The sequence below is a fragment of the Heloderma suspectum genome, chromosome W, assembly GCF_057233095.1.
Source record: "Heloderma suspectum isolate Gila_16-S chromosome W, 16-S_ref, whole genome shotgun sequence".
NCBI lineage: Eukaryota > Metazoa > Chordata > Lepidosauria > Squamata > Helodermatidae > Heloderma > Heloderma suspectum.
Genome location: NC_139475.1, coordinates 777,919 through 792,810, shown reverse-complemented (window position 1 = coordinate 792,810; position 14,892 = coordinate 777,919). Strand labels below are relative to the sequence as shown.

The 14,892-nt window shown below is 51.8% G+C and overlaps 2 protein-coding genes across 8 annotated transcripts in view; both read right to left on the bottom strand.

Moving 5' to 3' along the window:
* Positions 1-870: 870 nt before the first annotated feature.
* Positions 871-9,598, bottom strand: LOC146333900 (zinc transporter ZIP3-like). Of its 2 annotated transcripts, none has more exons than XM_084825287.1 (4): positions 9,556-9,598; positions 9,204-9,386; positions 6,423-6,709; positions 871-2,512 (listed from the first exon to the last, which is right to left on the bottom strand). In XM_084825287.1, the coding sequence occupies exons 3-4, from the start codon at positions 6,627-6,629 to the stop codon at positions 1,766-1,768; spliced, it is 954 nt and encodes a 317-aa protein (XP_084681413.1). In that variant the 5' UTR covers positions 6,630-6,709; positions 9,204-9,386; positions 9,556-9,598; the 3' UTR covers positions 871-1,765. The 2 variants fall into 2 exon arrangements, with proteins under 2 accessions (XP_084681413.1, XP_084681414.1); XM_084825288.1 differs by having other exon boundaries at positions 1,237-2,512; positions 9,550-9,598.
* Positions 9,599-12,436: 2,838 nt separating this feature from the next.
* Positions 12,437-14,892, bottom strand: part of LOC146333899 (small glutamine-rich tetratricopeptide repeat-containing protein alpha-like) — a 24,047-nt gene continuing 21,591 nt past the window's right edge. For all 6 annotated transcript variants that reach the window (XM_084825039.1, XM_084825044.1, XM_084825040.1 and 3 more), the window contains one exon: positions 12,437-14,317. The gene's annotated coding sequence lies outside the window, so the exon portion shown is untranslated. The remainder of the gene's footprint in view (positions 14,318-14,892) is intronic.

The following is a 14,892-nucleotide window of genomic DNA, read 5'->3' as shown; positions in this document are numbered from 1 at the left end:
GCCATCAGATCAACACTAGACAAGTGTGTCTCTCTGATCCGGACACACGCCCTCATCTGGCATGCTGACAAAAAGAAACAAACATGGACAGCAAATTGCTGCTGCCCAGCAAAAAACAGCCAATGCCAAGAACTTGGGAGTTGGTACCATCAGCCTGCCTGCATCACAATCTCCCCTCTTTCCTCCTCTTGGGCCACATACATACAAACACACATGCCACCCCAATCTCTGCAAAGGAAACAGCAGATCTCCCCAAATATTCAAAGTACCAGGAACCGAAAGCCATCCTGGCACACAGATGGAAGCCATTTCGCAGCGCGTCCTCCCGTACGGTCTGCTGCAGGGTCCTGGACGACAGAGAGGCGATGCTTCAGAAAGCAGTTATTCCCACCTGCCCTAACTGGGTTCCCTCCAGATGAGTTGAACTACAGCATCCATCAGCCTCAGCCAACACAGAGGGGTGATGGGAGTTGCCGTCCACCAAATCTGGAGGCCACCCCATTGGGGAAGGCCTTGTTACGGTTTCGCAGCTTACAAAGGGTTTCCACTGAATGCCGTCTGCTCTCCAGCAGCTGTGCCAGATGAAAGAGGGGAGCATGTCCCAGATGCTCCTGGAAGTCATGCGGCTACATCGGCCTAGAGATACATGCAGCTTTTTCTTACTCGCTCCCACTCACAAACACAGGAGCCAGGATGTTCAACATGTTGGGCAAGTCTGATTAATAAAGCCAAATGAGGTCCTAAGGCCGTTTCAAAGGTGGCTGCCCCATGTTCACGCTAGCAAAGTGAACTTCAACCATCTTGGAAGGAAACGGTGAATTCTGGCTTCTCCGCTTGCAGCCTCCGTGGCAAAACATCCAATTCTTCTCTGGACAAGACAATCGACACGCTTTCAAAGTTGGAATCTCTCCTTGGCCTCAGCAAGGTGTGCGTGTGTGTGCACGCGCGCGCGTGTGTGTGCGCCACCCTTTGCAGGCAGGTGAATCCCCTTAGGGAGCTGCTCAAGGATTGGCCCCTATCTAAAAAAATTGAAAACATCTTCACATATTAACAGTTTTAGGTGACACAAGCTAAATATTAGCAGCTGGAAAATGGCAAATGTCTAACACCTGCAAGGGACGGAGTTGCGGAGAGCAGGTTTGCAGGGCCCAGCCCTTCCAAGGATGGGGAAATGAAGTCCCTGCTACAGATCCCTCTCTTTTTTTAATGGGCAGTCAAGACGGACTTTCCTTTTTTGCTTCGTTAAACTGTAGTGATGGCTGCAAACAGCTGAAATTCATCATCTGTCTGTGAACAAAAGCGCTGCCAGGGGAAAAAGGGAAGAAGCAGAACTCCCACCCGTCGACTGGGTCATGTACAAGAACAAAACGGTGCTCCTGTCTCCCAAGGCGACTGACCCCTTGGGCGGCCTGGGACGTGGCAGAGAGCTGGTGTCATGCCCAAAATCAACCAGCCCCAACAGCAGCTGTTGAATATATAGGTATACTTCAGGTGTCTCCCACAACCTGGAACGTTAGGCGGAAAGGAAGAGACGCCGTAGTCTGCTCAGCTGCCCGTTTCTCCCCAAGGGTGTGAAGAGCCGGGCACATCAGCACCACATCCGGTCATGGCAGGCAAGGTGGGGCCATGACGCCCCTCCTTGGGGGCAACAAACTCTCCCCCGCCAGCCGCTCCACCTCCGCTCTGCTCCGTGCCATCTGGACGGGGCTCCCGCTCTCGCGCTCTCTCTCGCTGGGGCGGCAACAGGGGGCAGCGGCACGTCCCTTCACCACTTGAAAAAGATGAGCCCGGCCAGGGCCGCGTAGCCCAGGACGAGGAAGAGCACCTTGAGAAGCCGGTCGCCCTTCTCCTCCAGCTCCTTGCCCAGGATCTCAAAGAAGGTGACGAAGAGGAAGGTGCCGCCTGCGACGCCTTGCAGGAGCACCGAGGCCACACTGCTGGCCACGTTCTGGGCGCTCTCGATGCCCACGCCCACCACAATGCCCAGCGGGATCATCAGGCTGACGGCGACGGCCAGCTTGGCTGCCTCCTTCGGCGTCAGCCCGGCCTTGGCCATGCTGATGCCCAGGGCCACGGCCACCAGGGTCTCGTGGATGGCCACACCCAGGAAGAGGCTCATGACCTTGGCGCCCTCCTCCTGCAGGCCCAGGGCCAGGCCCTCGAAGATGGAGTGGGCCGACAGGGCGAAGGCCAGGCTGAAGAGTCGCAGCGGGCTGGAGCGGGACAGCTCCTGGACGCTGAGGCCGTGCCTGTGGGGGGCGTGGCTGTGCTCACCGTAAGGGGGGTGGCCACGCCCCCAGGAAGGCTCGATGAAGGGGCTCTCGTGCTCCGAGTCGCTGCCGACGTCCGAGCCAGCGTTGAAGGTTTCCAGGTCGATGAAGGGTGGCTTCTCCTTCCGGAAGGTCAGCACCAGCTGCTCCATGAACACCGTCACGAAGAAGCCCAGCAGCATCAGTGTCTCCGCCAAGGGGTAGTCCGTGGTCACGTTCCCCTGCTTCAGAACATCTCTGAGCTGCGAAGGAGAAGACAGCAGAAAGAGGGGGCTGAAGGAGGGAACGATGCCAAATCGAGACACTGCGACACAGCCCGTTTGTGGCCCCGCCCAAGTTCCTGGCCCTCATGATTGACTGACATGATCCGTTGGGTCTGCTGAAGGCTCCAAAGTGGGGCTGGGCAACCAATGGCTATCCAGATGTTCCCGGGCACAACTCCAATCACTCCTCACCATGGCTAAGGCTGAGCTGTAGGCCCAAACTGGAGCACGTTTGCCCACCCCAGCTCCAGGGCCTCTGTTTGTGGGGTTCTGCATCCTGAACAGTTCCTTCTCCCAGTTCTATTGGCCTTCCCACCCCACCTCCTGGCTCCTACACCACACCGCCCACTGCAACAGACAGGCCTCCGCAGAGAACCTGAAAACCAGAAAGAGGGCTGCCTATGGTGTGCTGTCTCAATGCCGCAATCGATTCTCAGTGCACAACACCCACCAAAATCACAGATGGCACCCTGGAGTTACCCAGCCCCGTAAAGCCATTCAACAAATCTACGGTGTACCCAGACTGAGAACCGCGGGCACAGTTCTGTCCCAGAGAAGGCGCCCAAGCAGCAAATGGTGCAATCCTGCGCATGTTTAGACCCACAAAAGCCCTGGCTGGGGCATGCTATGAGCTGTAGGGCTTTTGTCGGTCTAAATATGCACAGGATTGTGCCTTAAAAAGAGCAGTATCTTCCTCCAGCACTCGGGACTGCTGTGGAGAAAACAATCCCAGAGTTCCATGCCCAAAGAAGGCACAAAAGCAGCAACTGCCTTGCCCTGTCCTTTATCCTGAGCATTTTATTTTATACTTAGTTAGTTAAATAATTAATTACATTTCTAATCCGCCCAAGAACTAATGTGGATAACTTCCTCCTCCAGACGGTAGAGGAAGGAACTAGAGGATCGGCTATCCTTGACTTGATCCTAACCAACAGAGATAACTTAGTGGATAAAGTAGTAGTTACAGGAACTCTGGGGGAAAGCGACCATGGTGCACTTGAGTTCTTGGTTCTAAGGGAAGCAAAAGCCGAGTGTAGTCAAACGCGTACCCTGGATTTTAGGAAAGCTGATTTTAATAAACTCAGAACAATGATCAGTAAGGTCCCATGGCAAGCGACGCTAACGAGAAAAGGAGTCCAAGATGGGTGGGAGCTTTTAAAAAAGGAAATTCTCAAGGCACAATCACAAACCATTCCAACAAGAAGAAAAGGTGGAAGACAACAGAAGAAGCCAATGTGGCTTCACAACAAGCTTAGGGATGACCTGAAAACAAAAAAGGACACATATAGGAAGTGGAAAGAAGGTCAAGTAACAAAGGAAGAGTACAGGCAGGTAGCACAGAATTGCCGGGGTGGCGTCAGGAAGGCTAAAGCTGAGAATGAGCTGAGGTTAGCGAGGGATGTTAAAAACAACAAAAAGGCTTTCTTCAGCTACATGCATAGTAAAAGGCAGAGGAAAGAAATGGCTGTTCAGCTATTAAATAAGGATGGAAAAATGATAACAGATGACAAAGAAAAGGCAGAGGTGCTCAATTCCTACTTTGGCTCAGTCTTCTCCCAAAAGAGGGTCTATGACCCCCCCTGGCAAAGGCGAAGTACAGGCTGAAGGGGCAGGATTGCAGCTTGAGATCGATAGGGACACCAAATTACTTTGAATGAGTTCAAATCTCCAGGGCCAGATGAACTGCATCCTAGAGTCATAAAGGAACTGGAAGAAGAACTCTCAGAACCGCTGTCTATTCTCTTTGAGAAATCATGGAGGACGGGGGAAGTGCCAGATGACTGGAGGAGGGCTAACGTTGACCCTATCTTCAAAAAGGGTAAAAAGGAGGAACCTGAGATCTACAGACCAGTCAGTCTGACATCAATCCCTGGGAAAATTCTGGACCAGATGATAAAGCAATCCATCTGGAAGCACCTTGACAACAATGCCGTGATTACTCGAAGCCAACATGGATTTGTCAAAAACAAGTCCTGCCAGACAAATCCGATCTCATTTTTAGATCAAGTAACCTCCCTTATGGACCGGGGGAATGCTGTAGACATCATATACCTCGACTTCAGCAAAGCTTTCGACAAAGTGCCCCATGATCTCCTGATGAGCAAACTAGATCAAAGTGGGCGAGATGAAACAACGATCCGGTGGATCCACAGTTGGCTACAGAATCGGACTCAAAGAGTGCTTCTCAATGGGACCTTCTCAAACTGGGGAGAGGTAACAAGTGGGGTACCGCAGGGCTCAGTCCTGGGCCCAGTGCTCTTCAACATTGTTATTAATGACTTGGAGGAGGAGGTGCAGGGAATGCTGATCAAATTTGCAGATGACACAAAATTAGGCGGGACAGCTAATACTTTGGAAGACAGAAACAAAATTCAAAGTGTTCTGGATAGACTGGAGTGCTGGGCAGAAAACAACAGAATGACATTTAATAGGGATAATTGCCAAGTTCTGCACCTAGGACAAAGAAACCAAATGCACAGTTACAAGATGGGGGATACGTGGCTCAACAACACTACAAGCGAGAAAGATCTTGGAATTGTTGTCGTTCACAAGCTGAATATGAGCCAACAATGTGATGTGGCTGAAAAAAGGCAAATGCTCTTTTGGGCTGCATTCATAGAAGCATAGCTTCCAAATCCCGGGAAGTGCTAGTTCCCCTCTACTCAGCACTGGTTAGGCCTCATCTGGAGTACTGTGTCCAGTTCTGGGCACCGCACTTTAAGAAGGATGCAGACAAACTGGAGAGGGTTCAGAGGAGGGCAACAAAGATGATCAGGGGACTGGAAACAAAGCCCTATGAGGAGAGACTGAAAGAACTGGGCATGTTTAGCCTTGAGAAGAGAAGACTGAGGGGAGATATGATAGCACTCTTCAAGTACTTGAAAGGTTGTCACAGAGAGGAAGGCCAGGATCTCTTCTCGATCATCCCAGAGTGCAGGACACGGAATAATGGGCTCAAGTTACAGGAAGCCAGATTCCAGCTGATCATCAGGAAAAACTTCCTGACTGTTAGAGCAATACGACAATGGAACCAATTCCCTAGGGAGGTGGTGGGCTCTCCCCCACTGGAGGTGTTCAAGACGAGGCTGGACAGCCATCTGCCAGGGATGCTCTGACTTGGATTCCTGCATTGAGCAGGGGGTTGGACTCAATGGCCTTGTAGGCCCCTTCCAACCCTACTATTCTATGATTCTATGGGTTGATTACAAATACTTAAAAAACTAAAACTCCATAGAACAGTTAAAAATATAAAATACAAACAGTTAAAAGAATAAATACAATATAATGCAAAACAATGAACAGCACAGGAATCCATAAATAATACAGCCTTAACAACCTAGAACTAGGTCTCTAAAATGCCTGGGAAAAAAGACAGGTCTGTGCCTGGTGCCAGAAAGACAACAGTGTCAGTGCCAGGCTCCTCTTTGGGGAGCCTATTCCAGAAGTGGGGAGTCACTTCTAGCTACTGGGAACATATTGCCCCTGAAAACGGAGGCTCAATTCCCCTATATATACCCAGTCGATCCCTGAGGCCACATTGGTCACCCCATGACCAACAGAGTGTTGCCAAGGAACAGCACGTAAGTGGGACCTTCTCGGCAGTGGCGCCCACACCTGGAACACCCTTCCACATGTCATTTGAGAGGCAAGCAGTGTGTTGAGCTTCTAATGCCTCTGGAAGACACATCTGTCTTCACTTTGCTGGACTGGACGGAAGATGTCCAAAGCAGCTGCCTGTCCCCCCTCCGGCAGCCAGTATTCCAAGACAGATTGCCTCTGAGCGGGAAACAAACAGAGGTGGATGTCCGACTGCGTGCATACGCAGCAAAGTCATGCTGCCTAAGGAGGGCAGCAACAGTTGGCGCCCCGCCGGATCTGTCCTGCCTACCTTCTCTCGCACGGCGGGAAGCAAGGCGTTAAAGCAGGTGGCCAAGAAGACGCCTCCGCCGAAGGAGTTGCAGAGGGCGATGCCTCTCCTAGACCGGTGGGCTTTCTCGTAGTCCGCCTCCAGGACCTTGACTGGCAGGAGGGAGCCAGCCAGCATCAGCACGCAGAGGCCCAGCATACACAGCATCTTGGCCACCAGCACCTTCATGGTGGCTCTGCGGCAGGAGGCCGGGACTCAGCTCAGGGTGCAAGCCGGCCGTCTCCAAAGGGTGTGGTGCATCTCAATGGCTAGGTAGATACATCAGATTATATTTGCAGAGAGAGAGAGAAAGGGAGAAATATTTGTATAAGGCCAGGACCCCATGAGGCAAGAGACAGCTCTGCAGGGCTCAAAGGAAAGAGAAATCCTCTCGGGAGCCAATCAAGAGGGGGCGAGCCGGTCCTGTCTGACCACAAATCGGTCCATCAAGACAACAGTGGGAGGAACATCTAAAGAGCGGCAACTACTTTCTGGAGCAAGCAGGCACGCAGCTCCTGGTCCCTATGGCAGCCTTTCCAACCTGGTGCCACCCGCAAGGGCCGTGGCTCTGTGTTGGAGCCCCTACTGGGCACGCAGAAGGCCCCAGTTCCGTCCCCAGCAGCATCTCCAGGGAGGGCTAGTGAAGAATCCTGCCTGAAACCCTGGAGAGCCGCTGCTGCCAGTCGGTGTTGACAACACTGGGCTGGATGGACCCTGCACAAGGCAGTTCCTGCTGTTCCCAGAATCCAACACAGTCCAACACATCTGGAGGGCTGCCATCCAGGGACTTATCCTCAGGTAAGGGAGTGCTCAGAAGGCAGCCTCTCCGAACCTGGTTGCTCTCCAGGTGTCTTGGACTACAATACCCAGCATCCCCCAGGCAGCCAGTTTGGGGAAGGCTGCAGTGTCAAAGGCCTGGGCTGATATAGTAATGCAATGCTATGATTAATATTCCTAACGCTATTTTTATTATTGTTCCAATTGTTTTGTCTTCTTACCTTTGCAAGTATCTCTGGGCGCCTTTTTGGCTGAAGGGCTGGATACAGATGCCAAACCACTTAGAGATCTTATTATATTAAGCAGTATGTAAGTAGAGCTATATAACGAGTCAGTTATCACTGAACTCGTGAACTCAGACCGTTTGATTTGTAAAAGTCTCAAGAGGCCAGGAGGGAGATGATATGTAGCCTCTGTGGACTTTACTTCTGCATTTGATCTAATAGATAGAAACTGTTTATGGGAAAATTGTCATATACAAACATTGATAACCGGCTGCTGTTTTTGGTGCAGAAAATTCACTCCCATACAGATCTGAAAGTTCATACTGGTTTGTCAGGAGCGCTCTCTGGAAAAGCCAACACCAGAAGAGGTGTCAGACAGCCCTGTCAATCTCAGGACTGCTAAAGCAACCCTATCTTTCGGGTGGTGCATCGGTGGTTCTCTGGTGGGCCCAACCTTGGAAATATATCTGGCTACAGTGCTTCCCCAACTTCTGTATGGTGTGAAGATATGGGGTCATGGTCATGCCCCAGCAGTTGAGACCATTCAAAATAAAATTTTGAGAGAGCTGCTGGCACTTCCTCAGGGGGTCCCTTCTTCCCTGCTAAGATCAGAAGCTGGAATTACATCTATCAAAGCAAGAATAGACAAAGCTGTCATCCTTTATGGCAAAAGACTACTAAGCTCTACTGATGGAAATGTGGCAAAACAAAGCTTTCTTGAGCAAATTGATAAGGGTGGTTGGGCCCAGCATTGGCTAGTACTGTCTCAGGCCTATTTTGAGGATCCCCACAATTCTCTATCTTAGATAAGTGGAGCATGGGAGACAGAATCTCCGAAGCAGATTGCCATTCTGGCTAGCCACCGCCAGGCCTTTTCACCATGGTTTAGTTTTTTCAAAAGAGGACAATATTTACAGCAGTATTTCCAGGATTTAACTTTTGTGGCTCTCAGAAAGGCTCTTACAGCCCTTTGTTTTCAAACCATGCCAACTGCTTACTTGGATGGAAGTAGAATGGGATCCCTCTGGCTCAGCAGACCTGCATTTGTGGTTCTGGGGAAGTTGAGGATATAGTACATTATCTTCTGCTTTGCCCCTTGTATGAGGAACCTAGGACCCACCTTTTGGGGGACCTCCTGAAAAGCTGAGCTGGCAGATCTCCTGTGGAAATTATCTGCGATCTATTAGCAGACGATAACAAATGTATTACAATGAGGGTCACATCTTTTGCAGTAACAGCTCAAAAAAATCTGCCATAACTTTTTAATGACATCTGCTGTGAATTGCCAAGGAGATCATTTATTATAACATAAAGCTGTATGAGCCTGGCCAGTTTGTTTGGTAGATTTTCGCTATGCAGACTGTTTTTTACTCTTAGCGTCGGTTTTTAACGAACGTGTTTTAACGTTTGTATGGTTATTCTGTTGTACTGTGGCCCGATCTTCGCATTTTTAAAACTCTCTTATTTTCCGTTTCCATTTTTTTGGATAGCCCCCTGGATTCCGCTTTTAAGTATTCATTATTTGATGCTTTCACTTTGGGCTTATGTTACCTATAACTGTATTGTAGCTTCTATTTGTAAAGGCCTTTGTGCTGTGGACAAATAATAAACAAACAAACGGTAAGTAAGATGCATAAACAAATAACAATTAAAACAACAACAACAACACGCACGCTCCTGCACCAGAGCTTCTGCGCTCTGGTGGCAACGCTGCCACTGCTGTCATCATTTTCGTCCCAAGGGTCTCGTCTTCGTTTCTTACCTTCGCAGGCACCCCGGGGCCCTGCTGGCAAACCGGCCGGATGCCAGGCTACACCGCCGCGAGCAACGACAACCACTCGAAGCACATGGATAATAGGCCACTCGCGGCACTTCTGCACCGCCTCACAGCCAAAGCTCGCTGGCTTCCGCGGCCCACGAAAGCCGAAAACCATTACAGTGCATGCTGCAAAGAATAATAATCAGGATTAATAATTAGCAGCAATATCAATTAATGATTAAAATAATAATTAGCGCGCTGCTGCCCTGCCCAGACCGCCTCCGCCCAGCCTCCGCCCGGCTTCCTGGGTGGGGAATCCGAGTCCGACCCGAAGTGACTCCGAACCCACCCCCACCTCTCCTCCTCGCTGCTCCTTCCTCCTTCCCGGGATCTTCTTCTTCCTCCTCCTCCTCCCGCCTGCCTTGGCAACCGCCCCGCCCCTAGCAGTCTCGCCGCCTATTGGGAGCCGGTGACGCCATGGCAGCAGTCATTGGCTAGCACGCCCGCCCGTCTTCCGGCAACGCCTTCTCTGTCCCCGCCCCTACAGCGACCCGCCCTCCCGCCCGGCGGTTTCGCTTCCATGCGGTGCGCCTCGGAATGGCGTCCGACTCCCGCCGAGAGTTGCTGCGCGCCTAGAATGTCAACCGGTCTGGAACAAGAGCCAGAGGAAGGAAGGTTCCGGGACCCCTTTGGAGGACAGAGAAGCCGTGTTGCGGGAGGGACGAATCTACTGATTACGTTAATGACTTACATTTATACGCCACAAGGAGCTCAAAGCAGGGTACATGGCTCTCCCTCGTGATTCCCCCCATCCCACTGTATCCACACAACCACCCTGTGAGGTAGGCTAGAATGAAAAAGGGGTCTGTCATTGGCCCAAAGCCCCCATCATGCCTGAGAAGGGATTTGAACCCGGGTCTCTCCAGCCCTGCAATTCAGCCTTCCCCAGCCAGGTGCTCTCCAGATGTGTTAGACTGCAATTCCTAGCCAGCTGGCCAGGAACAATGGGAATTGTAGTACAACAGCAGGTTGGGGAAGGCTGCGCCAGATGTTTATGAGCATTTATAAATGGCTTAGGGGCCACAGTGGCTTAGTGGTTAAGACACTGAACTGTAGACTGGAAGGTCGGCAGGTCAGCAGTTCGAGACCCGAGTGCCGCGTGACGGAGTGTGCTGCCGTCTTCAGTCCCAGCTCCTGCCAACCTAGCAGGTTGAACGCAAGAAATTGCAAATAGATAAATAGGTACCGCCTCGGCGGGAAAGGTAACAGCGTTCCGTGCACCTTGGTGTTCAGTCATGCTGGCCACATGACCATGGAAGCGTCTTCGGACAGCACTGGCTCTTTGGCTTAGAAACAGGGATGAGCACCGCACCCTAGAGTCGGACACGACTGGTTGGGCCTGTTGGGAGTTGGAGTCCAATGTTATCCAAAGACTTCTGCTCTAACCACTACACTGCACTGCTATGTGGACCCACCTCTGCTCTGACCCGAAGTGGCTTTCTGTCATCGAATAGTAGGGCTGGAAGGGGACCACAAGACCATAGAGTCCAACCCTCTTTGAAGCCAGCCTGGTGCCCTCCAAATGTTTTGAACTTCAACTCCCATCAGCCTCTGGCAACGGCCAACGGTCAGGAATGCTGGAGTTGCAGCTCGGAGCATTGCAAGGGCACCAGGTTGGGGAAGGATGGATTAGATACTTCCATGGAGGATGCAACATGATGGCAGCTGGCCCTGGAAGCTGAGCCTCTATGTTTAGTGGCAGTCTGGAGCTGAGCACCAGAGGCAAGGAACCAGGAAGGAGGAGTTGGCTGTGGGACTGGACAAATTCCTGGAGAGGCCCAACAAGGGCTGCTAGCCCTGATGGCTCTATGCTACCCCCAGTATCAGAGGCAGCGTGCCTGTGTGCACCTCTTGCTGGGGAGCATGGGCAGAGTCCTGTTGCAGTCATGTCCTGCTTGTGGGTTTCCTGTGGGCAGCTGGTTGGCTGATGTGCACACAGAACACTGGATGAGATGGACGCTGGGTCTGATCCAGCAAGGCTCTTCTCTTACAGGATTATCTGGCTGCCCACTGTCAGGAACAGGATGCTGGGGTTAGGGTTGCCCAACCTGGGTCTGCTTCAAAACAAGTAACCTTACATTCTCACTCAAGGTTATAGGTTTCTGCCCTTTCTTATGGGCCCCCGAGCACAGAATCCATCTTTTCCACAGCTGGGTGGGCATCTCTGTTGTGCCATCCTCCGCACAGAATCCATCTTTTCCACAGCTGGGTGGGCATCTCTGTTGTGCCATCCTCCGAGACCCCTTTCCTGGTCAGCCCCCCCATCACCATTAGCCGTAGGCGGCCTCCTAGGCCCAAGGCTCCTCTGGAAACCAGCTGCAGGGAGCAAACCGCGAGGCAAAGGCAGCAACCACCTTTCGGCCCTGCTTGTGAGCTTCAGAATGGGGCACCTGAATAGCCAGTTTAGAAAAATCCAGATGCCAGATCTAACCCAGCATGTGTTGGCAGATCTTTCCATGTCCCTCAGGTTACTAGAACTCATAGAATAGTAGGGCTGGAAGGGGCCCACAAGACCATCGAGTCCAACCCCCTGCTCAAGGCAGGATTCCAAGTCAGAGTGAATAGGAAGTGAATTTCTGAACCCATATACAAGAATTAAACTCTACAATTCGCTTTTGTAATTGGATACTGCAATGCTTATAGCAGATGGAAAGAGGTTTCACCTGTCAACTGTTCTATGTTTTAGTAGTTGGTCCCAAAATTGACTTTTATCTGCACCTTTTGCTGTATAACCTTAGCTATGTATTACACTTTGATATAAATGTTTTATAGTGTTTTGTAGATGGCATTACTACTTTTTACTTGCACCTTTTGTTGTGCAATCCCAAGCAATGTTTCATCAATGTTTTATAGTATATTATAAATCTCATTGTTGTATGCTTGTTACTCGTAAGATCAGCAGTTTGTTGGGGTCCCTTTCTTTGTCACAGGGGACAAAAACATTAGGGCTGCTCCTTTGACCGTGACCCATCCCTTGAATTTTTGCGCAGCACTACGGGATGGGCCAGCCCCTCAAACACTCCCGCCCCCGTGCCTCCTTCACAAACAGGGAGCCCAGGTAGGCATGCCTGACTTGCCACAGGGCCACTTTGTCTGCGCCAGAGCTGGGCCCCGAAACTCCCGCTGCGCTCTGGTCAGCCCGAGGCAAGGGAGCGACAGGCTGACATGAGAAGGCAAACCGTGCCAAAAGAAGTTTATTTTCTACATTAAAAAAATGAAAACAGTGCCAATTTTTGGAAACAGAACGTGTGTTGAAGGAGTCAGAAGGCTCTTCCTCAGCACCCAGAAGCGCAAAGGCAGCAACCCCGACTCCCCTTTTGGGATTACTCCCTTATTTTCCTCGAGGCAGCTTTGCCATCTTGGAAATGTCATCCCTCCATCACCCCCAAACTTTCCTGCTCCAAGTTTTATGAAGGACACTCAACAGTTCTGTTTTCAGCAGTCCCAGACTAGGCTGGAACTGGAGGTCCAGTTCAGATGCGTCTGGTTGGGCAGGGGGAGCCAAGCCCGTATACCGCCCCCCACCCACCCCATCCTCGTGAGGTCTGTTTAAGAGCTGCGACAGAGCACAGGCCTTCCAGGCACCAGGCTACTTCCAGGCTACTGTCCAGGCAGCTACGCTTGGGCCTGGGCTGGGCGAAACAGAAGTGCCCCATTGCAGGAAGGCCGAGATCCAAGAGCAGAGCTGGGGATGGCGGTGCAGTCCCCCGGAGGGAAAGGCAGCATGGCTCCGGGCTGAGCAGGAGGGAAGGGGGCTGAATCCAGGCCTCCTTTCTGCTGAGCTACTCATGTTTGGAAATGGCCCCCACCCCTGACCCAGAACCTCACACAGAACCTGCTTGATCTGACTTGTTGGAGAAGGAGGGAGAGACACTCCCCACCCCTGGCTGAGGCTGGGGGGCCAAGCAGCCAGCAAGGAGGGGGCTGTTTCAGACCCTGCTCTTTGAGGGATGCTCCTTTGAGCCCCCGACCCCAGAAATAGCCTTCAAGGGCTGGTTTCCTGGCATGTATGAGACACCCCTGGGCTAGGGTGTGTCAGCTGGCAGGCCTGTCTCTGCCCAGCTGGAGAAAGATGCAAACTGCCACCAGGAAACTGAACCCCGGGTGCAACCGTGGGTGTCCGACACTCAATGTCCACTGTGAATGGGTCCCGTCGGATCTCCTGGGGTCACCTGTGGGCAGAACTCCCTCCCTCTGAAAAACAAAAGCCAAACTGGAACTAAAAACACTGTAAAAACCCTAATCTGCCCACCACTCTGACTATTCATATCATGCTTACCATGATCTTAAAACAAATCAAAGGAGTCCCATTTAAAAACAAAATGAAGAGAGAGCTCCCATTTGCAAAAATCCCAGAATATGGTCTTCGGCCCCCCCTACTATCAGCTCCCCCCCGCCCCCCCCACCAGCAACACACATGGTCACACAAATCCTCCTCCTGCCAGGTGCCTGTTCACCGTTTGATGTTACAGGCATGCGGGTGCTGTGCCCAGGGACAGGCAACGGGCCAACGGCGGCAAACTTCGAAGCGCCCCCACCCGCCGGCTCGTTGGTGCCAGAAAGAGTCAGCAAAGGTGGCAGACGGGGAAGCGGAAACAGAAACCCCTCCAAGCTGGGAGGCAAATGGGTCTGTAAGAAGAGGGGGGAGGATCGCCCCCCCCCCCCGGTGGCTCGAAAGCGTGCGGGTCCAGAGTGGAGTGTTCTTCCGAGCAGCAGTGCTTCCCCGAGCGGGGAGCGGGGGGATTTAAAATCACCGGACATTTGGCTGCTTCTTGGGGGGGGAGAAGGGGGGACGCTGGTCTGTGGTCAACTGTTTGCTGGCTTTTCTGGAGAGGCCCGCCCCGCAGGAGCAGAGCGTGGCGGGAGGAGAGCGGGCAGACTACAAGAAACTGTCTGTAACATGCAGGTCGGATCAGGGTTGGCTCCCCACCCGTTGTCCCGCTTGGGGTTTTCCAGCTGGAGAGACAGCAAGACAAAGATGGGCTGTCCAATTCCTTTTTCTTCTTCCTTTCTTCTTTTCCCTGTAGTGAAGGATGTCTCCCCAGAAAAGAGAAGCCCTGGAAGAAAGATAAACACACACCCACACGCGTGTTGATGAGTTTAACTCTTCTCTCCTCAGTTGCTTTCTCTTCCACAGTTCCTCCAGTTGCCCCACCCTCCCCAAATTCACAAAATTATTTGGCTGCAGAGCATAGTCTGTCCTCACTGGGCAGTCAGGCAGGGTGCTCCCTTCTGCTTTTTCCCCCTAAAGCTTTTTTGTACTTCTGCAAACCCTGGGTTTCCCTCGAGCACCCTCTGACTTCTCAGCAGCCCCACTTTGGCTACAATCGTGATGGCATTGGCCACCAGAGGTCAGTATTAGACAGAATGGGAGGGTCTCTGAACATGGAGGTTCTTTTTAGTGGACCTGGCCAACTGATCACCTCTTCTGCACTTTTACTGAGTCCCTTTTTGTGCGGGGACAGATTTTAAACCAAGTAAATTAACTTATTTAAGGTGCAATCCTATGAATGTATAGACAGAAGAAGTCTGACAACTCCCTGTGCTGGCTGGGGAATGCTGGGAGTTGTTGGACTTTTTCCTGTCTAAACATGCGTAGGATTGCACCTTTTTTCACTGCATGCTGGCAACT

Coding starts and splice junctions, on each gene's coding strand:
- LOC146333900 (XM_084825287.1), bottom strand. CDS start 6,629: ATGAAGGTGCTGGTGGCCAAGATGCTGTGTATGCTGGGCCTCTGCGTG. Junction 2,513..6,422: donor TTCCCGCCGTGCGAGAGAAG/GTAGGCAGGACA, acceptor TCTCCTTCGCAG/CTCAGAGATGTTCTGAAGCA.